The 20,080-nt window shown below is 36.0% G+C and overlaps 1 protein-coding gene across 2 annotated transcripts in view; it reads left to right on the top strand.

Annotated features, from left to right (window-relative positions):
• TOP2B (DNA topoisomerase II beta) overlaps positions 1 to 20,080 on the top strand; it is a 70,874-nt gene that overhangs the window by 16,869 nt on the left and 33,925 nt on the right. For both annotated transcript variants that reach the window (XM_069771293.1, XM_069771303.1), the window contains exons 2-11: positions 3,089 to 3,262; positions 3,917 to 4,007; positions 5,333 to 5,396; positions 6,651 to 6,796; positions 7,557 to 7,654; positions 9,105 to 9,317; positions 9,399 to 9,572; positions 16,375 to 16,476; positions 16,571 to 16,708; positions 18,240 to 18,378. In XM_069771293.1, the coding sequence (XP_069627394.1) occupies positions 3,089 to 3,262; positions 3,917 to 4,007; positions 5,333 to 5,396; positions 6,651 to 6,796; positions 7,557 to 7,654; positions 9,105 to 9,317; positions 9,399 to 9,572; positions 16,375 to 16,476; positions 16,571 to 16,708; positions 18,240 to 18,378 (1,339 nt within the window). The remainder of the gene's footprint in view (positions 1 to 3,088; positions 3,263 to 3,916; positions 4,008 to 5,332; positions 5,397 to 6,650; positions 6,797 to 7,556; positions 7,655 to 9,104; positions 9,318 to 9,398; positions 9,573 to 16,374; positions 16,477 to 16,570; positions 16,709 to 18,239; positions 18,379 to 20,080) is intronic.

Raw genomic sequence — 20,080 nt, forward strand, 5'->3', positions numbered from 1 at the left:
AACCTCTTGAGGCCCAAGAATTGGGAGCAAATAGAACAGTTCCATTTGAACAGGATTCTAGTGGTCTTTATGCTTGTAATTCTGTTGCTTTCTATATGAATTGCATTTGTTCTCTTCCCTTCTTTCAACACTTCTGCTTCATTTGAGAAGAATTATTTTCTTTTCCTGCTAATCACTGGTCCCTTTAGAACAAGTAAACGTAGTAAAACAGCGCTAACAGGGCTATGGAACCAGTAAGTGTGCTAAGGGTGACTCCTGTGAGGTATGATGTCGAAGATGATCATGAAGTAAAGCCAATAAGGTCAGAAAGATAGAAAAAAAATAAATATTTATATACACGTACAGTGAAACTCATCAGAAGCCTGGACATCATTCACAAAACTAATGAAATAAAATTTACCTTGCAACTATTGGCAATGCTGCTTTAGTAACAATTCTCATTCCTCCTCTTCCATCTATCAGTTTAATGTATCTATTTGCAAAGTCCTGTTTCTTTTCTGCTTGCTTGGCTGATCCATGGCTAATCTTTTTAGGGTGGTGGTGGGGGGGTTGTCGCAGTTCAAGACCAGATGACAGTGTGGAGACTAAATTAACTTGGATACCAAAACACTTTAATCACGTATGCAATTTTGCAACTTCTCTGTTTGGTGGGAGGTGTGATGTGCTCCAGAGAAAAATCGTGAAAGTTAGTGCTGTGGTTCCAACTCTGTTGTGTGAAATCCTGGTGCAGAATTGTGGGGTCCCCTGGGTTCTTTCCCCCTCTTATTCTGGATGCTGTCAGTTACAGGACTGGGTAGTAGAGAATATTTGATTCTCATTTGGCCTGTTCACATTTACTCACGGCCAAACAATTGGCTGTTGTCATCACTGGTGCACACAGTCTGCTTGTCCCAAAGGTTCTTGAAGTACGTGTTTCATAGCATTTCTGTAACTAAACTAGAAAAATGTGATTCTAAATCTGGAAGAGAAAGGTATTTTCCCTTGTTCTGAATAGAATGAAATGCTTTATTCCTGTGCCTGCCTGGTGGGGGGCAGGGGATGTGTATATGGGTGTGTGTAGAAAAAAAGCATCAAAGCTTAAATAGTAGAAGCTGGAAAAGACAAATTGGAATAATATGGGGAGAATTGTCCTTGTTAATTGTATGCTGTAGGTTGCTGTTTGGCCTTTTTGAATCTGCTGAAGTTGGTTGGATGACTTCAATATCCTTTGCTCCTTGTTCCTATGTGCTTATCTGCTTTCTTACCACTTGCTTTCGGTGCTGTCCGAGGCTGCAACAAAGGCTAGATAGAGAGAGTAGTGATGATACTTTCTTCTGGCTGAGAAACTTACATGGTGACAGGTTAATCCAGGTGTTCTGGTTTCAGCTGGGATAGAGTTAACTGTCTTCCTAGTAGCTGGTACAGTGCTATGTTTTGAGTTCAGTATGCGAAGAATGTTGATAACACTGATGTTTTCAGTTGTTGCTCAGTAGTGTTTAGACTACAGTCAAGGATTTTTCAGCTTCTCATGCCCAGCCGGGGCACAAGAAGTTGGCACAGGACACAACCAGGGCACCTGACCCAAACTGGCCAACAGTGTATTCCATACCATGTGACATCCCATCTAGTTTAGGAACTGGGAAGGGGGGGCGGGGAATCGCTGCTTGGGGTCTAGCTGGGTGTTGGTCAGCGGGTGGTGAGCAATTGCCCTGCGCATCATTTGTACATTCCAATCCTTTTATTACTACTGTTGTCATTTTATTAGTGTTATCATTATTAGTTTCTTCTTTTCTGTTCTATTAAACCGTTCTTATCTCAACCCATGAGTTTTACTTCTTTTCCCCAATTTTCTCCCCCATCCCACTGGGTGGGGGGGAGTGAGTGAGCGGCTGCATGGTGTGTAGTTGCTGGCTGGGGTTAAACCACGACACCAGGGTTGGAGTTTGGCCTATGTTTACTTTATACAGGTTTTTACTGGAAACAGCTAAATGGGAATAAAATATTTACCTGAGTGGCAAGTGGGTTTTGTCCTCATTATTTGTCTGTTGATGGTTTTTACTGGTCATGTAACACCTGCTTCAAAGTTGGTAAACCCTGTGTAAGAGAGGGAGGCTATTTCAGGTATTGGACAGGTGATGACAAATTTTTTTCTGCTATGTTTGCTAGCCAGGCAAATAAATCATGTGAGTTCAAGGTAAGTTTATTGGTATTTTTAAGATAATTCCGATTTACAACTAAGAATGTATACTGTAAAATGTCATACCTAGTCTCTTGGTAGATATGCTCTTACTGTCTCAGAATAGGACTTGCCTACATTTGATTGCTCTGAGATATTTTAACTTTTGTGTGGTTTTAGTTCAATGGGAAGGAGGTATTTATCAGGAAAAATTTGCTGAAAGATGCACCAAATCCCTGTATCCTCCCCCCAAAAGTGGATTTGTTTTCTGTAACACTGCTTATTCTTCCAGTTGAGGCATTTTTCATCATCTGCAGCCGTGTTAGGCTTGAGTTCTGTTTAAATTCCAATATTAGCCAATGTGATTCTCTCTGTCTTTTTTTTTTTTTACAGTCCTTGGTTTATTTTGTCATAAAGCATTCTAAACTGGGATTCTATCAGGTTTAATTACTTCAGTTAAATAGACAATGTAAATTATAGCAATTGAGAAGCCATAGGAGAGGCATTACAGTGTTTCTTAAGTCCCACTGACAGAATTGTCTGAACTAAAATGTAAAAGAGCAGTTTTACTGTTATTATTCAGAACAGTATTCAGTGGTTTGGATTCAAATGCTTAAGCACAAAACGGGTCTTATAAATACTTAACCTGAGGAAGTAGGTGTCTCTTTTAATATATACTGTGGTTTCCTTATTTTGGTTTATCATGCTTAGTAAATCATTAAAGTTTCAATATGTTACAATTTGCTAAGAAACTATCATATAATCTTGACTTTTCTCTGTTGAGAGGATAGCTTGATCTTAGTACATCTGAAAACACTTAAATTACATGACAAGTTTTGATTGTAATTAAATCTCTGTCAGGTTTTGTTTATATCTTGAGAGTGACAGCTTGAATGAATGAGGTTGATTGTTGGTGTCTTTTTTTTTTTTTAGACATTATTTGATAATCAGATCAATGCTTCAAAAAAGGAAGACTCAGAAAGCATTAATAAAAATGACACTTCAAAGAAGATGTCTGTTGAGAGAGTTTATCAGAAAAAGACTCAGCTTGAGCACATCCTTCTCCGTCCAGATACCTACATTGGGTCGGTTGAACCATTAACTCAGGTAAGTGTCACTAAATTTACAGTCTTAATAGTTTTTGCTGTTTTAATGGGGAAATGACTATTCTGATTAACAAATAGGCACATCTCTACTTTTCTGAGTATTCTGAATTATGATGCTAAAAACTTGCATGAGTAGGAATGGGTCAAGAGAAGACATTTTAAAGCAGTGCTTGGTTCACCTGAAAAAACATGCTCAGAAAATGCTGAAGTTCAGTCAAAACATAAACACACCGTATGTGTATATATGTGTGTGTTTACAGACATGCCTATACGTACGCAAATATATATACATTTGTAAGTAGCATTTGCTCTAGGTCCAAAAATGCTTTGGTCTATTTGTTTAGGTAGAGAACAGAAAATTTAAGCTTCCTGCTGGCACTTTTTTCAGCTGTTTTTGTGAAGTTGCAAATTGCTTTGAACTTCAGTGTCTATACTGTCGGAGTTCCTCACCAAGCAGAAAATAATGGCTTTTCATTATGGCAGTTTTTGTGGGTACAATTGTAATTTTTGCCAAACTTCTGCTTCTGCTTTTGTCTTGTATGACAGCAGCAATCAGATTGGAAGAGTAAAGTTCCTGAAGTAAACAGATCTTAGAGAATCATAGACTGGTTTACTAAAACAGTAAATATTTATATTTTGTTTTGTCTACATGTAGTTAATGTGGGTTTATGATGAAGATGTAGGAATGAATTGCAGAGAAGTTACCTTTGTTCCAGGCTTGTACAAGATCTTTGATGAAATCCTTGGTAAGTATTTTTAACAATAATATTGCTTTAGCGTTATGGAGTATACACTTTTCTGAGCGCTCTCAAAGCACGTTAATTTGTATCTAAGTTTAAATCACAGACTAAACTGCAGTGCATGAAAATTTTAGTGCATTCCAGCACTATAGAACAGTTTAAAGAGGGAAGAGTTTTCAGTTGAACTTGGAAGAAAGTGTAAATATTTGTTACTGAATGTCCAATCTAGATCATTCTTTGTGATCAAATTGTTACAAGATTTTTAATCTGCAGAGTTGATTAGGGCCACAGCTTTAAGTAGCATTGGAAAGAAGATTGTTCTTCTGAAAGAAGACAACTGAAAGTTGTCTTAGTGTTAACTTAGATGGTAATTTCACGAGTCATTAAAACTACCTCCTTCTGTACAGAATTATAGTGGTGGTGATGGTGATTCTTACATGGCTCATTTCTAGACTTCAGACAGTTTAAAAATGAATAAATATCATACTGCCATTTAAAAGCATGGTGACTGAGGCACAAACAAATTATTTTTAGAAAATGAAACTGCACCTTGAAATATCTGATCTTGTATGAAGACCTTTATAATCTATCAAGACATTGTGCTTGCTGTTTTGGGGTTTTATTTGCATCTGTTTAATGGGTGACAAGACAAATGCTGAAAATGATTGTAATGTGTTTTCATGGTTAATGGCCATAGTCACATTTCTGATTTCTGTTGTTTGTAGTTAATATACATTGGAGTGCAGTTTAATTAAATTCCGATCAAACGTTAATTTCCAGTTATCCTTCTTTTTATCCTAAACTATGTAAACTCTTAGTTGTAAGACTCACAGGCTCTTTAGAGATAACTTTTGCTGCAGTCAAAACACTCCTTAATGGATGTGACATTTTCAGGATTGGGTTTCAGTAGCAAAAAGATGTGTAAACTGATCTGGTGATGCATATAATTTTCTAGGGTTTTTAACATACATGGTGTAATATGTGTAATAAATTTCCAAACAAGTACAGCAAGAGAAGAATGAAGTGCTTGGTATGTTAAGAACAGTTATGAGAACAGGCTCACAAAATACACATCTATATTTATTTCTAAGATAGTCTAACTGCTAGAAATAGTCAGTAATTACAAGAAGGTTGAAAAACATCTTCTTGCAGATACTTGGTCATATTTATAGACTTGAGTAACAAGATACAGAATATATAAAGATACACCAGATTAAGAAACACCTAGACCATTGTAACTTGTGGTGGAATATGTATACTACCAGTTTTACAGATCAAGTAATTAATTATTGCTCCTACAAAGTGTTAATTTGTGCTGCTTTGTTTCATAGTAAATGCTGCTGACAATAAGCAGAGGGACAAGAATATGACTTGTATTAAAATATCCATTGATCCGTAAGTAAAAGCATGTTTTCATTTACTTTCCTTGCCAGTGCTATTGTAGTTCAGATTTGTACAAATGATTTTACTAAATTAAATTGGAATTTTTAACAACAAAATAATATTTTTGGAATTATTTCCATTAGCTTCATATTTTAAGATGAAAAAGTGAATTAAAAGTGGTTAACAGTAAGTACTACCATTCTGAATTTATAATAATTTGCTTTCCTAAACCACTCATTAATGTTTGATTGAATGAAACTTAAAACTGGAAGATCATAAAATTCATGATTAGATGAAAGCTTAGCAGTACATAACTATAACCAGCCAGGTTACTAATAAATCATAAATACCAACCTTGAGGTTTTGTAACATAATTTTGTACCTATTGAACTTCTGTGTTAGCTCCTTTAGCATTAGGATAAGGTTATGTTTGAATTAGCTATATCACACTGAACTGCAGATTGCAAATATGTCATTACCACTGTGTTTTGAAATTGAATACTTAAGAGATATTTCCTAATGAAAAGTACTGTGGTTAGACAGATGTTGATTGGGTTCCTTTGTTAGTACCTTTTCAGTGACATTTAACTGAATAATAAATGTTTTAGTCACCTAATCTTTAGCATAAATATTCTGAGAAGTCATTTTTCTGCAAGTTCTCAGTGCATTCTCAGTTTCTGTGGACCACATTGCTTTTATCATGGAGTGGGAGGGAAATAGTAGTGTAAATCTGCCTGACCTGTCATGATTTTGTACTCTCTAATACTCCAGAATGAAAATGCTATGTGAGAGCTACAAGTATTAATGATGCCAGATGTTGATGGATTTTGGCATTGATGCATAAAATAAGTTACAAAGTTTATCATAACTGGGAAATAACAGTTTTAAACATAATAACTTGGCTGTGTCTGGGTGGACTTCAGTGAAACCTAAAAAGCTACCTCTCTAACTTAAGTATAATTCTATCACTAAACTTCAGGATTCTGTTGCAGATCATGTTGATAGTGAAAGGTCTTCAAACAGATTTTGGGGGGTTATTTTTATGACACAAGATACTGTCATGTATGGGCAATTGTGCTTCTTCTAAGACATCTAATAAGCACGCAGAAGTGGGTTTTGTAATTAAAATTGATAGAGCTGTGAATAAACATAGTAAGAATATGGTCTTTTATTGTATTTCATGTAGTTATTTGAACAGGTAAAATGTATGCAGGAGTCTGTTTTCAAGATTACATTAATTGGCTTAATGTCTTCACTGTTTTATAGGGAATCAAACATCATCAGCATATGGAATAATGGAAAGGGTATACCAGTTGTGGAACACAAAGTAGAAAAAGTATATGTACCTGCTTTAATCTTTGGGCAGCTGCTAACATCCAGCAACTATGATGATGATGAGAAAAAAGTTACAGGCAAGACAATTTAACATGCTTTGTATTATTCAATTAAGCCACTGTTTGCTTTTCAGTATGCTTTCTCTTCTTACTTTTTCTATTCTGTCTCATAACAGGTGATTACTTTGTCAGCATTACTATAGCTCTTTGTTAGAGTAAAATGACTTAAAGAAAAAAATCTTACTTTTTCTTTCTTTAATAGCAATGTTTACAGAGAACTTTACATCTTTAATGTCAGTACTCATTATTCAGTAACAAACAACATGTTTTTGTATTTTAATTACAATGTATGCAAGCATTTAAACATTTATGCCTTTGAAATGAGGGGAAATATAAATTTAATAGATTAGGATATGATTTACTATTCTAAATGTAAAGTAACCCTAATTTAGGTCATGAATGATAGTTACTTCTGTTCTATCCCATATATTTTGCCCATATTATGATGTGTGGTTGTAGAGTGACTTGGATCTGATCATGACCTAGTTTTCAGCTGGATCAGGGTGTTGAGGTCACTTGCCTTTCGGCAAGCAACTGGTAGATCAACATAAGGGAATCAATGGGAGTATCCTGGCCTTAGGGGGAGGAGCAAACTGCTCATTTAGAGGCAGAAGCAGTTGCACCAGATTGGAAACTCCACCTCTGGCATCCTTTGATAGCTGTTGACATGTGGCCCGACTTTTGTCCTATAGAGGAACATTTTACTTTATTGGCATACACTCTGTATATCATAAATATGGTTCTGCTGTGAAAAACTTTCTCTGTGTTGTTTTTTCAGGTGGGCGCAATGGCTATGGTGCAAAACTTTGTAACATATTTAGTACAAAGTTTACAGTTGAAACTGCTTGCAAGGAATACAAACACAGCTTTAAGCAGGTATAGAAATGATCTCAACTTTTTTCCTTTTCATTGCTGTAATTATAAATCTAAGGTTTAACACGTTTTCCATATTTCATGAATAGTCCATGAAATGAATCATTTAACATTCAAATGGATGTGTAGAGTTTGCAGGCTAGGTTAGTTCAGTCCGTAAAATTGGTACTTCTATGTATTAATTTTATTTTTTTTGTAAAGTACTATCTTTCTTGGGAGCATTAGGGGGCTAAAAATGAAAAACAAATTTCTTCTGTTTAAAGTATATACATGTGCGTGTGAAAAGGAATATATTTAATGGAAACATTTTGTAAATGCTGTTACATAATTTGTCAAAAAATCTTTCTACTTGGCTGTGCAAACATGGAAACAACTATCTAGACAATTTTGTAAAGTGTTAAGAAAAAGATTTTTCAGTGTTTGTCATGAATTGCATTAGCCTAGCTGGACTTCAGCACAAACCCCACCTCCCTCCCCATTTGAACCCATTGCTCATTGTTATCATTGTTAGCACACAGACCAAGGATTGAATGTAATCTGATCTACTGTATATAGCTCTGAGATAGCCATCTTTCCAAAAGTTTGAAGAACTTTGTAGAGTATTAAATACCAAAGTTCTTTGGCTTGGGAGTCTTTCCCAGTTGGTGGCTTCCTTCTCTTTTTTTCTGGACAAGTATTTGATTTCTGGTTATGCTGTCATGTCACTACGTAAACAATACATTTCAATGGTTTTACCTGTCTCTTTAAAATGTAATATTTTCTGCTGACTGCCAAAAAGCAAATTAATATTGGTTTGAGTGTACTTTTTGAAAATTACATGCTTTATGATTTAGATAAAGTGCTAAGTTTTCCACTATTTTCAAAAATTGTGAAAATTTAACACAACTGAACTTCGATATATGCTGTGAGTAGGCATTCTGCTTGGTCTTATAAAAGTGCCTGTTGTCTTAAACTGGGAACAATGCCAAGACTCCTGAGTCAAGTCTGAGCAAGTTGGTTTGTCAAGAAGCATGCTTTGGTACACTGCACAGCCACAAAGATGTTATCTCAGAGACTACTGAGTCTCTGTACAGGGACTAATAAGCCTCTCTATAGAAGTGTGTAGTAGATTGAAAGCATTAAACTGATGGGCAATAGGGACTGTTTAGCTAGCTCACTTGTATCTAATTTAGTCAGTTCTGTGGTGGTCTCTATTTGCATTAGAATCATGTCCATCAATGTAATGATACCTGCATATTTACAGAAACCACAAATCTGCTGTCACCAATGCTTGTGCAAATCTTGGTAAAGCAATTAATTTTATGCATAGTGTTTTACCAGAGGAATCTTCTAAAAGAAGTCTGTGAGGCTTTTGTTGTGTACCTGTTGAAATCCTAGCATAGCTGGAAAGCGGAACAGAGGAGGAGGATAACATGTATTGTAAACTAACATCTAAAATGTTTTATTTCCAAAGACTTGGATGAACAATATGATGAAGACCTCTGAACCCAAGATTAAGCATTTTGATGGTGATGACTACACATGCATTACATTCCAGCCAGACCTATCTAAATTTAAAATGGAAAAACTTGATAAGGATATTGTGGCCCTCATGACAAGAAGAGCATATGATTTGGCTGGGTCATGCAAAGGAGTCAAAGTCATGTTGAATGGGAAGAAATTACCTGTAAGAGCCTCATTTGAAATATTTTAAGTGTACTGAGTATTTGATGTGAAGAATAGTAATTGTTATCTGTATTACTCATAGGTAAATGGATTTCGTAGTTATGTAGATCTTTACGTAAAAGACAAGCTGGATGAAACTGGAGTTGCACTCAAAGTTATTCATGAAGTTGTGAATGAACGATGGGATGTGTGCCTCACTTTAAGTGAAAAAGGGTTTCAGCAAATCAGCTTTGTAAATAGTATAGCTACCACAAAGGTGAGTAGTTACATTAAATGATAAAAAATATAAATGATAAAAATGTGTGTTAAAGTAATGCCCAGTCAGATATTTGATAAAAAAATAAATCTGGGTTACTAAAAATAAACAGGTGAGATAATCCTTTGCATGAGAGGATCTGGCAGAGCAATTGGATGCAATCAAAATACATTCATAGCAGTATTTCTGAATATGCATTAGTTTTTAAAACACTAGTAATCATTATCAGTGATACTGATGTCTTATGTGAGCTTACATGGTATTGATTAAATATCACATGAATGGAATTTTTTTTATTCCTTCCTTTTAAACACATAATAAAACAATTCTGAAGTTAAGGTAAAAAAATGTACAAACCCCTTTAAAGCTAGTAGTAGCAAGTTTTGGAGGGCAAAAATGGCTTCTGGTGTTCTTGAAAAATGGCTTTCCATTCATGGCTTTATGATGTATAAAACTGGCCTGAAGTGTTGAAATTAATTTTCATTTATTTGTGTTTCTAGGGCATCTAGGTGTTCTCTCCTCTTATTAGCAACTATAGCTAATATAGCAAATCTTCAGTTATGATAAAGTAGCATTATGCTCAGCATACTAATGTACAGTCTTTGTGCTTCTCAAATTTCTGGGGTGGTCAGGCACCAAGGCAATCACCTGAAATCATCTAGTGTAACTCTCATTTATGCCTGTTTGGCATGGCCCAGGTTTAGGTATCTGAGATCCACCGTGGTGAAAGAAGTTCTTAGTCATTCCTGCTCTTCACAAATTGTACCAGATGAGTGATATAACAACAGTCAAGTAATTCTAGTCACTGGTGAGGCTGTTTTTAGGGAATCTTAACCATGAGCTTCCCAAAAGATGAGAAAGAAAAAAATTCGTAATCAGATACTTAAAAACCCCTCCTTGCTCAGATCTCTTCTAAGAGTCAAACAGAAGAAAATTCTAATGGTAGCATAAGTGATTCATAAGCACCAGTGATTACACTAAGTGAGGTCCATAGTCAGGTAGGTGCCCAGAAATATCAGTGTTAATCTCCATGGTAGACAATGTGTAGTCAGTGTTTTGGTGATACATAATTTTTACTACAGAACTTCTTCCAGTGTAATTTTCAGTGTAGCTGAACCAGCATTCAGTGGTAAGGGGGATAGTTTATTTCATCATAGAATATTTACTTTCCAAGTGTGCATTTTAATTAAATGCTTATCTGATACTTGTCAAAACTAGGGATAACATATGTATCTGGCAGTTGAAAGGTTAAAACTTAGTTTTAATTCAGGCCTCTTTATGCAACATAAAGAAAAAAACCAGCATGATCTTAAAGATGTATACAATACCTTTGTGAAGAAGCTGGCAATGTAGAGAAACTTAATAATGTGTGATATCAGGTTAAGAAAATGTATTTGAAAAAAAAGAATACTTATTGACTCCTAAGTTAAATATATTGCATACACTTACTCAAATGATTTTGAATTTGACTTTTTTGGATCAATTTTCACCCATCATGCAGTTACACGTACATTGTTATATATTCTTTAAGAAAATTCATAGAAAAAGTACTGTGTATTCTTCAAAGGTAAGTGTTGTAATTTCTAGTTTTTCCCACTCTCCCAATCCATGCCTTATGTGTGTGACTGGATGTGGAATGTTCGGGGCCGGTGAACCACCTCACCAGCAATTGATGTGCAACTACCCACTGATGAGACATAATGGCTAGTAACTAACTGCGTCAACTGCCTGTCCCCTTATCTGCTAACAGGTGAGGAGCTCATTTCAGCTGTTTTTTGGTTATTTATCGCTGTTTGCTGAAAGCTTTTCATTTCTATTTCTGGATAAATTTCACCCAGTCGTAACTTCCCTTCCACCTTTTTTAAACTTGCTTTAAATTCCAAACAAGTTTTTTTTAGGTTGACGGGCGTGTAGAAGGTCAGGCAGTATGTTGAGGCACGACTCCCTTGTTTTGTTCTTGTAAATTTGTTACCTTCGTCAGGTCCCCATTTATTCACAATTTTGCCACAGTAGAACACCACAGAATTCGACTTCAGGCTCTGAGGCAGCATTTGAAAGAATGTTTTTAGCTATTACAGTTGTGCAGGTAACCTTTAGTGAGACTTGTATATAAACTGATTAAACATTGTCTTCTTAAGTTCTGAATTTCAAATACTGGCTGTAGTAGAAATTGTAGTAGAAACTTCAGTTATTAACATAGCAATCTAATGATATTTTTAATATGGCGGCACTGCTGACTGTAATGTTACTAATCATTTTAGCAGAAATGCTCAGCTAATACAGATGCAGTGTCAGATAGTAGACTTGGGTGGAGGGAGCATCCCAACCTGTTAAAATTTGCTGGAGTTCAGCAAGAAATTAAGAACCATTCTAGACCTTGATGTTTTCAGGTTTATTCTAATAAAATAAATATAATAGAAAACAAATGCAAAAGAAAATAGGATTTTATTTGTATAGCTAATTAAATGAAAACTTCAAATTTATAATTAGCTTCTGAATTTGTTTGCCATATGAACCATTTATCTGTCAGAGGCTTACCTCAGAATTAATTGAGGCTGTTGTCTGTTGATGACGATATGAATAGAATGTATATGGGTGCCAGTCTAAGCTTCATTTTTAAGATTTCAGTTGTTACCATTTCATTAGGTGTCAATCATAATGGTTACCTTCTGGGAAAAGAAGGTTATGCAGTTTTAGTGCTCTTTCTCATAATACAGTAGTCATAATAATCACTGACAGCCCTCTAGATTTAGAGGGTATTTTTCTGTCTTGTATTACAATGTACTGACAGTTGGGGCAGTTATAGGCTGTTATGCTTCTATAGTGGGTAAATGTGCCACCTACTGGTGAGATGGTTGAAAGGTTCCCAACTTTGAGCTCTGAACATCCCTCACTCATTGCTACACACTAAGAATGGACACAGGAATGGGGAACTGTTATAATAACTAATATCTTCTAAGAACAAGAATTGCTGGTAAGTAGCTATTTTTTGATATGTCGGATGTTAGTTTTAGCAAAATATTTGAAGTGTTAAAATTGAAGAAAAAAAAATTGTTGAAGTTGTAAATACAAAAATATACTGAGATATTCCCGTAAGCATAAGTTTTCAGTAATGTGGTGAGTAAAAGTAATGCATTTTAACATTGCCATTCAAATGTGGAATGTTTTTGAAACGTGTAATTTGATATTTTCCTGTAGTAGCTTTTCTTTACAGTTTGGACATGGATTTATTTTTCTTTAAAGTGGCAGGATATCAGTGTATCACCTTCCACTTGAACTCTCCCTGTGCTGAAACTCTGTCATTCATACGTGAATGCAAACTGTTGTGTTTTAATTTTGGTGGGTTTTGGCTTTGGGGTGGTTTTGTTTGGTTGTTTTTTTTATGAAGAAATGCCATGAAAAAATACTTGTATGTATGGTGCTTCTGAAACACCCTAGTGGTTTGTGTTGCTGTTTAATAGGTGACTCTAGAGACTGACAGAAACCACAGATGGTTTCTTTGAAGTGCAAGTACTGGTTTGGTTATGACTAATAATATTTACCATCTTAAGCCATTTTTCTACCTCCTCTGTCTTTTTTTAATTTTCATGTCTACTTTCTACATGAAGTTGAGAACACAGCTACCATCTCCCATCAATTCAACCACTTTACATCTTCCTCAGTCTTTTCAGAAGCATACTCTGCCTTAAATGTAGAAACCTAACTTTTTTTTTTTTTGCTTCCTGGTTGTTTGCTCTTTCTTTTCCTCTGTCTTCTTGGCTGCTGTTTTTTTCTTGGTTTTGTTGTCTTCCATTTCTTATTTCTTATCTATCCTATACTTCCTCATGTCCATCAAAAGCTTTTTTCTCCTTAGTGCTGTTTTTAAAACAGCTTTAAAGAAGGAGGGGTTTTTTTTGTTTGTTACCTCATGATGAATGTCTCCATAGACATGTTTTCTTTATTTTGTCTTTCCTAATGCAAATTGTTCTCAACAGGAACCATTATTTAGTCTGTATTTTAGTAAGGCACTAATTGATATTAAGCAGAGGTGATCTTCTCTTTAAAATATTGAGTGTTGAGTTAGGTATGTTTTAATTTTATAGGATATGCCTGCATCATTCCATTCTTTGTTACAAAATAATAGATTTTAGTCAAAGCATTATTAACTTTCTATAATAGCCACTAGAATTTAACTTTTTATTATTGTTTGTACCTTTTTATCTATATGTTTAAAGGCAGGCATTTTAATAATAAAAAATGCAAACAGCTTTCACATATCCAGGGTTTAGGACCATTCATATTTTTGACATCTTTCCAAAGAAAGCATGCTATTTTACCTGTAAGGGAAGTTGTGTCACCTTAGACTTGTAAATATTTAAACATATTTACCACCGTTGGTTTAGGCAATTTCAGTAGTCATTGTTCCATAGAATTAAAGACTACAGGATACATACCTTCAAATACTATTTGTTCTTCCTAATCTGGAATGTTTTATCTATGATACAACTTTGTGCTGTTTTAGTCTTCACTAGTGCTTCTGATTCAGATTACTTCTGCATTGTAGAATATACCTCATAATTGTTAGGTTTCTTTTACACATGTAAATCAGTGGTCATTGTTAGGATGTAATAGATCTGTAATAGACCTTTTTTTTCCAGAAAGCCTATGTGAAATGCCTTTATTTTCCAAGCAATTAAATCTCAAAATTACTTGTCTTCTAGCAGTATGTTTTGGGGTTTTTCTGTGGCTGGTTTAAAGTTTAAGTCCAAAGAGAATTGTCGCTAGAGAAGGTGATAGAAGCTTTGGGGCATCTTCTGAAGGTATTCAAATGCTTAGTGCTTCCATATTTAGACTGAGTTTCATCAATAGTAAAACCACTATTTAAAGATTGAAAATAATCTGTATTTTCCTCACCCTGCCATATTGCAAAGCATGAGTTATATATGGCTTCTAAAAGGTAACTTTTCTGACTTATGTACTTAAACTTTGGAAGTAATAAGTACTTCTTCCTCAGGGTCTGTTGCACTAGGGATTGTAGTTGGGAAGTGAGTACATTGCCTATGCCAGAAGTTTTCTTGCAATAATGGCTTCACTTGAAATATGTAGTTGGGAAGGCCTTAAGCAAGGATAACCAGTACTCAGACTCCCCCTGTTTTAATAGGGTAAAGGACAGAATTGTGATAGGCACTGTGAATGTTTCACTTTCAGCTGTTATGGTGCAATGGAAGCAGAAAATCCTATCTATTCTTTCTTTTTTTTTTTTTTTTTTTTTTTTTTACTGTGATGATGCAAGAAATTGCTTATAAGTCCTTTTTTCCTTCCGCATTTGGGCAGTGACTGTAAGGGAGTCCAGCTGACTACTCTTGTTTGCTACAAAACAGGTGGCGACATGATTATGTAGATACAAGTTACAGCTGTGAGGTCTCCTAAGGGGTTGATTTGCCAGCTTATGGTTAACTGCATGCTCTGTATGTATCTTTTGTTGCTACATCAGGTATGAATTTGGAGCAGGTTTAGCCTCTAGTGAGTTTTAAGGAGAACTGCTCATCATTTCCCTAAGGTTATCTTGCTCTATTCTTCTAGAGTTTTCCGGATCTTGTGCTTGGCTATTTGCAGTTTGCTCTCCATTTGCCCTTGCATAAGCCTCAGGCTAGCAAAGAATGCTAATAGCATTTATTCAAAGTTTTCTGTACATACAGCTAAGAAAAGGTGAGATGACTTTTGGGAAGGAATAGGCGTGGATGCGGTGTATCTGAGGGTGAGCTCTTGAACATTCTTTTTTTTTTATTATGAACCAAATGGGGAAAGTTTAGTTTGAATGAATGTGTGGTGTTTTTAGTCCAGGGTTATTTATGTGCCTGTTAAAAAGATACCTCTTGACAGCCTGTCCCGGTCCAATATCAGGGAGGGTTGTTAAATGATCCCAAGAGCGAGATTAAGACACAAACGAGGTCAGATGCTGTACAACCTTACAACTTTTATTCCCTACAATAACCAATAGCTGCGATAGAACAGAGGAAGGAAGGAGAAAAAGAGGCAGACCTAAGCAAGTGAACGGAAGAGAGGTAGCAAGACTAGTTACCACCACCACGAAGCCAGCAACGTCCCGCTGAGTCGGTTCCGATGCCGGTGATGGAGGGTCGGGTTCCTCTGCCGCCAGTCAGGTGTCTCCTTCAGGCGTCGCAGTCCTTCCGATGTTTTTCCATGTTCGGGTCTTCCATTCTTGAGAGGGGAGCATGCAGTGCTCTTATTGTCCCAGTCCCCACAATTTTTCGGAAAAGTCCACCCATTTCCACAGAGCTCATTACCCTATCGGGCAAGCACAGCTCGGCAGGCGCGGGTATGGTGGTTTCTTTGGGGACGTCTTGTGCGTACTCCCCTACAACAGCAGGGTATTGGGGCAGCAGCAGCGAGACTCAGCAATGTGAGTCAGCAATTCAGCACAGTCCCTCACACAGCCATGTGGTGTTGCAGATACCATCACAGTGCTACAGAGTAATTTTCCAATCTGCCATACTCTTAAGGTTTTGTATCCTGTTACAAGCTGTAAGCAGCTACATTTGAAGTCCACCACTGTACAGTGAATGAAAGGTCTCCTGCTTCTTCTGTTCCATGCAACATCTGTCATTCTCACTTGTGTGAAGACTAAATGACATGAAAGAGAAACTTGAAAACGAATTTTCCTTTGTTATGCTGCAACTTAATGTGTATGGATTTCTAAATTTAAGGATTTACTATATGGCTAAAAGCTATTAGGAAATTCAATGGTTTTGTTCTTTTTTTTTCTTTTTTTTTCTTTTTTTTTTCTTTTCTCCTCATTAAGGGTGGTAGGCATGTTGATTACGTGGTGGATCAGGTTGTGGGCAAACTGATAGAAGTGGTGAAAAAGAAGAATAAAGCTGGAGTTTCAGTGAAACCATTTCAGGCAAGTAACTTTATACAAAAGTTGAATGTTGAATCTTGAAAAAGATGAATGTGGTAATTTTTGTTGAGTAAATTGGTTTCTATGTTCTCAACAGGTGAAGAATCATATATGGGTTTTTGTTAATTGCTTGATTGAAAATCCATCATTTGATTCCCAGACAAAGGAAAACATGACATTGCAGCCTAAAAGTTTTGGGTCCAAGTGCCAGCTATCTGAGAAATTTTTTAAAGCAGTAAGTAAAGCTTTTTTTTGTGTGTGTGTGTGTGAAGCAGGAATTGACATGCTGGATCGAGTGTATGTATGTTATGTAGCAGAAGATTAATTAGTGCATTATGGTGGTCTGGTGACATTAGTATACTATGAAAATGGGATGGAGGAACTTCTGTTCATTCGCTGGCCTTCATAATGGAAGCAGTGACTATGTTTTGGCTGTTGCCCTGGTTTTAAAAGCGAGCTTCACCTGATCAGCTCATTTGTTGGAGATTCCGGTATTTATATTGGTGAAATGAATTTGACTCTTAAAACCTAAGCATAGGCCTTGACTAATTTCTTGTGTTAAAATATTTTTCTGAAGTTCAGAATATTGTCTACCTTATTCTTTGATATCAGTCCTATTCTCTTTCACTGAAGTGAAAAGAGAGGGAAGGAACATGTCACATTTACTTACTCTTCCAGTAATCAAGGAAATGCAAAATTGTGGCTGTAGTATTCAAAGTGATCATTATTCTCAGGCAACAAGTTTAGAAATTTTGGCTGTAGACAGGCTAAGAATTGTTACTCTAAATGAATGTGTTAGAGGAAAAACCTCTACCATGTATTTCTACTAATACATTTTTATACAAGGAAGGAAAAGTGGAATTCTGTTGGCCAGAACTTGTTATACTAAGTCCTATTGAGTGCCAGTAGCATAAATGGAACTCCAGTAGTAAGGAGAATGATGCCACTGCTAATACTCTTGGCATAAAAACTTAACTTATTGTATAGTAGTTTATTCTTCTAATTCTGTGTTACTGGTGGCATTCTTATAGAACTTCAAGGAAAAAATGACACAACACAATCTTGTATTCATTCTTCAGATTTTGTTATATATGTTGTATTTCTATCAGTAGGTTTGATTTACAGTGTTTCTAATGTTCTCAGAAGTGAACACTGATCTCCAGAAGTGTTAAATGTTCAGCAGAATCTCTAACCAGTGAGTGCTGTATTATGCGGGATAGTAAGAAGCCAAAGTTCACAGTATTTTGCTCCACCTGTATTTTCTTTTGATGCGAAACCAAACCTAAAGCAGTTTAGTTTAGAAAATATGCTATATGCTATTTTTGTTGGAGGTGTTTGGTTTTTTCTAAATGTTATCAATTTCTCCAGTGGTTGATATAGAGCCTTATTCTTAAATGCTTTTGGTTGTCTTTCAGCCATTTTCAGTCATTTCCAGAGAAACTTTAAATGGTCATAAATATCCTGTAAGGTTACTTTTTGCTGTCAAAGTCCAGGAAGCAGGTGCTTAGCACCTAAAATGTCTTAGCATACCAACCATACAACATCAGATAACCTCTTATTAGGTCTCAGTCCTCTTTAAAAGCAGCTGTGTGAGTGTTGTGTTTTGGTTTTATGTGCTAATTCCTTGACCTTTTTTATGTTGCAGTTTTTAAAATCTAGAGGGCTTTGAGAAACAGTGTTAGGTCAGTGACTTAAAATTGAGATACAAGAATCTGCTGTGTGAAGCTTTACTTTTCTCATCCACAATTCTGATCTGTTGCTTATAGGCCTCTAACTGTGGTATCATAGAGAGTATTTTGAATTGGGTCAAATTCAAGGCGCAAACTCAGCTGAACAAAAAATGTTCATCAGTGAAACACAGTAAAATCAAGGGCATTCCGAAACTGGATGATGCTAATGATGCTGGTAAGAGCACGTATTTTTAATGTCTTGAATATTTCATAGATTTTTCACAGACATCATCATTTTAAACCTGACTTTATTTCTCATCCTTATTTATATTTTTTAATAAAAATCTTTCTAGGTTTCTAAACTTTCTAGAGCTAGAATTAAAGCATGATGGTTTCTAAACTTTCTAGAGCTAGAATTAAAGCATGATGGTGAGTTTGATATTAGGAGCACTGTCGCCTCTAGGGAAGAGAATTAAGAATGCTGAACAAAAGCAGCAGTCTAGTTCCATATTGAAAGAGCACATATTTTCTAATTGTGGTTTCCAACTAAAAAGTGTTAACCAATATTCTATTTTGGAAGTGACTAGTCTTCTTGACCTTTCTAATACCAAAAGATCAGAATCTTTATAGGGTCACAAGCTATAGGAAGTAGATCACGTGTGCAGACCAGAGGGAATGGTTTAAGAGACTTTTTTTATGAGACTTTAAATGCCGTTAGGTTCCTGCCTGGGAATACAGGGCAAACTGGCAATCTCTGCTGGCTTGCTTCCTAGCACAGATAGGACTCAGGATCATCTGGCGATCTTTGTGCCAATAGCAATGGGATGGGAGTTGTCCTTGGAATTATTTGAGGGGCACATATAACTAAAGAGCTTGAAATGTTGCCAGTCTGTGCTAATGTTGGTTGATTTTTAATACATCATTATGTTAAGCAAAGATAGAGAAATTGCAATTAAGTAGGTAGGTGGGTTAAGTAGGTAAAAGCATATAAGACTGGTAAAGAGACTTTTTTTTTCTTTTGAGCTCCAGTGTTCAAGTGTTTTGATTCCTTGGGCTCAGGTTGGGGTTTTTTTTTGAGTTTTCTTCAGTATTTTATTACTTTTCCAGTTATTCAGATGTCATGTTTTGCCTCAAAAGCTGATAATTATGTCTCCTTTAACTACTGTTTTACTTGTGGAATTTGTATTCCTTAGTCAGATGCATGTTCCTAGTATTTTTCTTGCCTAGAAGAGCATGTGCTTGGAGAAATGCTGTGCTTTTATGGATGTCATGTATAGCGCTCATAAATAACATAATGAATGATTTTGGATACACTTTCTTCATAGTTTTGGTTTTTTAAGCTTTGCTTTGGAGACTAGGCTTCAAAATCACTTCTCACTAGGTTTTTTCGCTGGGGTCAAGGGGAAGGAAGAACTTCTAACAGGGGAGCTAATAAAATACTATGTTGCCTTTCACCCTGAAAATTCCCGAACTAAGGAGGCATGTAGGGATTTATTTGGGCTCAACACTGATGCTTAAAGTTTTGCATGGCTTAGATCTGTATTACCCAGGTATTTCTCTGCTGCCTAGTTATTCTTATATGGGGAGCAGGAACTCTGCATCTCCCAAGGAGACTTACTGAGGTATTGGTTTATTGAAGATCTGGAACATACAGATTTCTCGCACTGAGGGCATTGCACATTTGGAGTGGACACACAGGAAGGCAGAGAGGCATTCAGTTTCTGAATACAATATGTGTTGTCAAATTCACACTTGGCCTGACTTTCTAAAGTGTTTGTCACAGTTTAACCCTAGCCAGCAACTTAAGCACCATGCAGCCACTCACTCACTCCCCCCATGCCCGGTGGGATGGGGGAGAGAATTGGGGGAAAAAAAGTAAAACTCCTGGGTTGAGATAAGAACAGTTTAATAGAACAGAAAGGAAAAAACCTAATAAT

This window comes from Haliaeetus albicilla, chromosome 2 (assembly GCF_947461875.1).
Source record: "Haliaeetus albicilla chromosome 2, bHalAlb1.1, whole genome shotgun sequence".
Taxonomy (NCBI): domain Eukaryota; kingdom Metazoa; phylum Chordata; class Aves; order Accipitriformes; family Accipitridae; genus Haliaeetus; species Haliaeetus albicilla.